This window comes from Micropterus salmoides, unplaced genomic scaffold (genome assembly GCF_014851395.1).
Source record: "Micropterus salmoides isolate LMB-PRFRI ecotype aquatic unplaced genomic scaffold, ASM1485139v1 Ms_hic_scaffold_17, whole genome shotgun sequence".
NCBI classification, from domain to species: Eukaryota; Metazoa; Chordata; class Actinopteri; order Centrarchiformes; family Centrarchidae; genus Micropterus; species Micropterus salmoides.
In genome coordinates, this window is record NW_024040817.1 from 20,288,738 (window position 1) to 20,294,878 (window position 6,141).

General features: G+C 39.5%; 1 protein-coding gene across 1 annotated transcript in view; it reads right to left on the reverse strand.

Annotated features, from left to right (window-relative positions):
* elp2 (elongator acetyltransferase complex subunit 2) overlaps positions 1 to 5,309 on the reverse strand; it is a 28,511-nt gene extending 23,202 nt beyond the window's left edge. Inside the window, exons 1-8 of the mRNA XM_038725113.1 lie at positions 5,082 to 5,309; positions 4,868 to 4,946; positions 4,230 to 4,300; positions 3,992 to 4,136; positions 2,713 to 2,790; positions 2,348 to 2,412; positions 2,164 to 2,230; positions 51 to 197 (exon numbers count right to left, since the gene is read on the reverse strand). Of these exons, the coding sequence (XP_038581041.1) occupies positions 51 to 197; positions 2,164 to 2,230; positions 2,348 to 2,412; positions 2,713 to 2,790; positions 3,992 to 4,136; positions 4,230 to 4,300; positions 4,868 to 4,946; positions 5,082 to 5,294 (865 nt within the window). The 5' untranslated portion in view covers positions 5,295 to 5,309. The remainder of the gene's footprint in view (positions 1 to 50; positions 198 to 2,163; positions 2,231 to 2,347; positions 2,413 to 2,712; positions 2,791 to 3,991; positions 4,137 to 4,229; positions 4,301 to 4,867; positions 4,947 to 5,081) is intronic.
* Positions 5,310 to 6,141: the final 832 nt, after the last annotated feature.

Here is a 6,141-nt window from a genome sequence, read left to right on the forward strand (position 1 = left end):
TTTGGTTAATTAGCGCCCTTTTTATAATCAAGCCTGTGCGGCCCGCTCACCTCTCTCCTTCACTTCAAAAACGTCCTCTTTCATTTTGATGATGGTGTGATCGTCCTCTGTGCGGGCGTCTGTCCCAGACTTGGCACACAGCCTCCACACTCTAATGAGACAGTCCTGTGAACAGCTGGCTAATAACAGCTCCCCACCTGAATGAGTCAGAGAGAGAACCTGAAAACCTTCCAAAGTGAAAGACATTTCTATCAACTCTTAAACTACACTATCACTAAATTGTTCAAAACTGCCTGCCTGTCATATGAAGTTTACTGGCCCAGTTTTAAACAGACATAAAAAAATTCTGCTGCTACCACTTAAGGCCTCCTGAATGCTGGGAGAGGCAGCAGAAAGGCCATTATTGTTTGTGAATCATGATGTAATGATGATTTTTTTACGTGTAATTGCGTAATCAGTGTAATTGTGGTGGGGAGAGGAGCTGAATCTTTTATTTCATTTGATAAAAAAAACAAACAAGACTTTCCCTGAGTCCGATTTATTTTTCGTTGGAGCCTCTCCATGACGCAAAATTAAAAGAAAAATCTATACCCTCCCTCCCCCAAGATGTCAAAACAACAATAAAAAAACATTTACAGCAAACATAACAAAGAGGTGAAAATACAGTAACTCTCTCATTTTGAATAAAGAACTTCTAAATAAACTAATCGTGACCAGCTCCAGCTCTGTGGCTTCTGAAGCAATATTTGAACCCCTCCCTGAGTTACAACAAATAACCTTAAAATAAATATTACATCACATGATTATGTAGTGTGGTATGTATGAGATCAGATGTCTTACTGTATCTGCTCTAAGAAAAAGATGCGTCTCATGTTGATTGCATAATTTAATTCTGATAATGAATCTAAATTGATTTTAAAAGAGTGACAATAAGTAGGGTTAAGCCCATGGTTGAGAACACACAGCCAGCTGATTTTAGAGCCAATTATATTCTACAACTAAGTTTGATGGAAAGAAAATCTTAAATTTAGAAAAATAGGATAAAAAAAAACCCACAAAAGCAAAAAATAGCATCATGCTCTGAATCCCAGCGTATAACAGCTATGATAAACTGCACCTCTAGTGCTGCAATTTGCCATCTGCCAAGTCATAAAAGAACAGAATGATTTATTTAACTCTATCACAGTGCAGAGAGGGTTTTGTCATTCCTATGGGGATATTTCCTATAAACAAACTTCTGTCTGTCTTTTTGCTGGCTCGTGGCTTGGCAGCATGGAGTAGGTCATAGACTGTGAGTGGGATGGAGACACTAGTGGAGAGGGCTTGTAAAGGAGATGAAATGACTTTTACACAGTCAGAACAGTGTAGTAATGAAGTGCCTTTGAAGAGGGTTACACAATTAGTAGAGAGTCTGGATTGGATCCATGCATGTGCTCTCTCAATACTGTGAATAACAACGCACTGATGTTGGTGAATATAGTTTTAATTTTTAATCCTCCAATGATCTAAAAAAAATAAAAAGAGAAATCTTTTTGCTTGTTTGCTTTTTTGCTTTAAGAAGGTCAAAATGCACTTGTCCGCCTTTCTCATCAAATTGGTTGAAGGCTGTGATGGGAAATCTCCTCCCACCTCTCAGCATTCAGCCAATCACGTGTTATCTGACTCTTTCAAAGCCCATTTTTATTACCCAGCTTTGCTTGCTTTAGATAAACCAAAGATAGAGGGAGAACCACAAGCACAAGGTGTACCAAAAAAAAATGCTATTATTTGGATGCATACAATTGGGAAAACATCCAAAACAAAATGTTTTTACTTTTTTTAAGGACACATCTGAACATTTAGCGCCTACTTGCAACTGGCCACACATTAAACTATATGTTGTTTGCCTAAATCCTAAATCCAATGCGCTTATAGCTATCATTTTCAGTGAAGACTGAGCTAATCTAAGAATGTAACAAGTGCCGTTTTGCCCATATACTGTTTACAGATTGTTAACCACCAAGCAAACATTTAAACAGTAAATCTAAGAATCCTATCATAACTTTTTTACAATCAAAAACATCTTGTGGACTCGCGACCTGTCCAGGGTGTACCCCACCTTTCGCCCAATGTCAGCTGGAATTAGCTTCAAACTGGTTCTACACCTGAAACAGTAGTACTCACCTAGAGATGCCCATGCCACTCCACGAACCCAGTCTTCATGTCCTTGAAGTGACATGGCTTTCTGGAGCTGTTGTAGAGCAGTTCAAAAAGGTCAAATGTCGCCCTCAAACTCAAATTCAAATTAAAGAATTGGCATAGAATACATGAATGAGCTGCCCCTGAGAGAGGAGCAAGCTGATCTTACCTGTCCGTTGGACTGCACGTACAGATGCACCTGAGAGTCATCCCCCCCACAGGCCAGTATGGGAACTGTGAGAAGAAAAGAAGCTTAGGTTTTCACACACACACACGGCAGGTTGCATACATTGGGTCTAGTGGAAGGGAAGGATGAAGAACAGCATCTGACAGACAAAAGGCATGTAAACTAGAAAGGCAAAATGACACGAGACACATGCTGCATTTTCAGTGAGATTCAGTTAAAGGCATTACAGCAGTGGTGCAAATTGAGATGGATGACAAGAAAGGAAAAATGTCTGTTTCTGCATGAGTGTGTGTGTGTGTATGGTGCACAACTTAAAGGATGTCTATGTAGGAACAGTTTAGGCTTACCCCTGCTGCCTGGTAACAGCGCCAGAGAGACATCCATCATGAAACTGCTGCCAAATGATAAGGTATGGAGGCACTCAGCTGAGGAACACACATGCACATGGATTTAAACTTCCTGATGCCATGTAAGTAACACTGCTACGCAATTAAAGCGAAGCAAATACTTCTTTTGACTGTTGCAGTGTGAAAGATACATTTTTTTCCCCCTCTGCCGCATGTGTAGAGGCCAAGGGTCTTTCAAGCTGCTACAATCTCCATAAAGGCAACAACATAACATGGTCAGTATTTTTAACTGGGACTCCACCCCAAGGTTATGCCCAGTCCGCATAAACACACGCTTAATTTCCATGACTGTCAAGCAACATCAGTGTTCATCTGCACTGACAGGTGGACAGAAACTTTCACCAAAGGGAAACTGTTATTGGTGACAGCTTTGAAAAAAAGTAAAGTAGATATAGATGACAGGTTGGAACACCACTCATATTCAACTATGTAATTATTGTGATATTATTATTGTGTGTGTATATGTGTATACACACCCACACACACACCAACATGTAGGGCTGCAACGATTAATCAAATAATTGATTAGTTGTCAGCTATTAAATTAATCTACAAGTATTTTGAAAATCGATTAATCTCTTTGATTTGATTCACTTTTTATAAGAATATCATTAGTTGCAGCCCTATTAACCTGTTAATTATTTTTGAAAGCATTCTTACTTGACAGCATTTCTTTCACACCTCCCTTAAACCACGGTACTGTGTGACACAGTCATAGACATGATGCACCTTAAATAGTTAGGAATAGAGATAGAGGAAGCGAATTATCATTACTTGTAAACATTGCCATGCTCTCTATCCGCCACCGGGGGCACATAGTCGAACTGTTTACAAAAGAACAACAATCTCCTACAGGTGGCTTCTAATTTTGGAGTCTGAACTCCTAAAATGAGTCACACGATGAATTTAAGCATTTGTAAAATAATTACTTGGGCACAAACTGAGAAGGGAAAAAAATCACTCTTTGATTGAACGGCTCACAACTTACAGACATGCACAATGTTAAGATGGGTCTCATAATAACTGTCTTTATATTGAAGGGGTCACAAGCAAAAAAAGGCTGGGTGTCACCCAAATTAATAACCAATCCTGCCCAAATTACTACTTTAAAACACTATTCTTTTATACCATTTCCAACATTATCATGGCAACAAAAACAAGGACCACAACAACTCCACAGACTGACACTAAAATGTCCAGTTTCGATTTTGTCTCTCACCTTCTTTGAGTTCATTAAATTGCCACAGTCTGAGTGTGGAGTCTGATGCAGAGGAGGCCACCAGGATCTTTGAGTCCTCCACATAGATGGCATCCACAGCACAAACTGGACCAGTATGTCCCTTACACTCCACTGATAGGATGAACTGAAAACAGCAGAGCACATTTTAGAAGATATCTATAAAGAGAGTAAGGAAACCTTAAGTCAGAAACACTATCTAATGGCACAGGTGGCTTACCTTCCCATTTTGAGCCTCCCAGAGGATTAGCCGGTTGTCTGAGGCTCCTGAGACAAGATGACTCTCTGGAGCTGCAGCAACAATAACAACATAGTTAAGTAAAGATACACTAATAAGGCTGAAAGAACTCTAAGGCTTGTTTTCATGGTTTGGGCTATGCCTCTTAGATACAATGAAGGTAAATCTTAATGCTACAGCACACAGTGATATTTTTAGACAATAGTGTGCTTCCAACTATGTGGCAACAGTTTGGGGAAGGATTTCTTGAGCTCAGGGGGGGATTGGTTTTCCAGGTTTGGCGTGGAAAAGCCCTGACCATAGCCCTATCCAACACCTTTTAAGATGAACTGGAACGCAGACTGTGAGCCAGGATTATCGCTTCTATGATTCCTGCTCAACATCAGTGCACAAAACCTCACTAATGTTCTCGTTAGTGAATGGGAGCAGATCCCTGCAGCCAGGTTCCCACATCTTAAGAAATACCTGCAGCATAATAATACCCGTGGTTTTGGAATGAGATGCTCAAAAATCAAGTGTAATGTTGGGGTGTCAATATTCTTCAGACCATTTCAACAGATCCCAACCAGCAGTTCGACAGGTCCATCAGTGAAACCAGTTTCCTCCCTCTCGACACTCACCACAGTCCTTTCTGTGAATCCACTGGACTGTATTCACTCTACTTGTGTGTCCATTCAGCACGGCAACTACTCGTCTCTCCTAAAGTAAAAACGAAACTCTGTGTTTACTAAGGTAACGAACAAAATTACAACTATTGTGTTCTTGGTTATAGTTAGCTGTGACAACTAAAAACAACAGCTAACTTTACAGTAGAAATTAGACAGAGTTTCGTACCTGTGGGTCGTACAGAGCCACGGAGTTACATGTCCCAAAAGCAATAGTGCCTGCACGACTCCAAGAAACAACATTTGGTGTCCTATTTGCACAACAAGCTACATGGCATGTTTCAATTACGGGCGCCGCCATCTTGAAAGCGGCAGTTGTGGCGTTGCTGGTAAATGTGGCTGTAGCTAAACCGTCACGTGCTCGCAAACGTTCCACATCCATCTCGGCCTTAAACTTTATACTAATATTGTTTCAGAAATGTGTCCGCAGATAAACTCCTAAATAATTGTCTTTATTGTGTCCAGTATGTTTTAAAGTGTTTTTTAAGTGGTTGATAAGCAAACATTCACTAAAGTTCACTGCTGAGTAACGTCCACTAGATGGCGGGAGATAATCACAAAATCCAGAGAGGCTACTCCGTTTTAAAAATAGTCATAACGGCCTCATAAATTGTCCATATCTTGATTATGAATGTTTTACTACCCCTTTATTTGAAATTGGCCTTATTTGTAAACACAATAAGACACCACTGCTGTATGGATACTGTAAAATACCCAAGGAATTTAACCAAATTAGATGACAATAATAAATATGAGTGAATACTCCTCTCTGTAAGATACCTGTGGTGCAGTTAAAGCGAAAATGAAAAAGCTGCAGGTGGCATATGATGCATCCTGAATCTTGCTAAAGCTTCCAAGATGGACATGTGCATGTTTAACTTCATGTATAAATGTATGTGTCGGCTAATTGAGTCAAACAATGTAATCATAATGGATTTAACTGAGCCTACACAAAGTGACACAAGGTATCTGTATTGTTTTTTTTGAAAGATTGCCTCCGATGTCTATAGGCTATGTGCGTTAATCACTGTGCCATGATCTTGTACATTATTCTGTACTGTTTGTCCTTGTGTTGTATGTTATTATTGTACTGATATGGACTTATGTGTCTGAAATAAAAGTTGATTGAGACTTATTGATTATTGACTCAGTAAAATAATGTCAAAAGGGTTAATATGAGATAAATATTTATTGGTCTGAATAAATTGTTTTATTTACCCTCCTAAAGG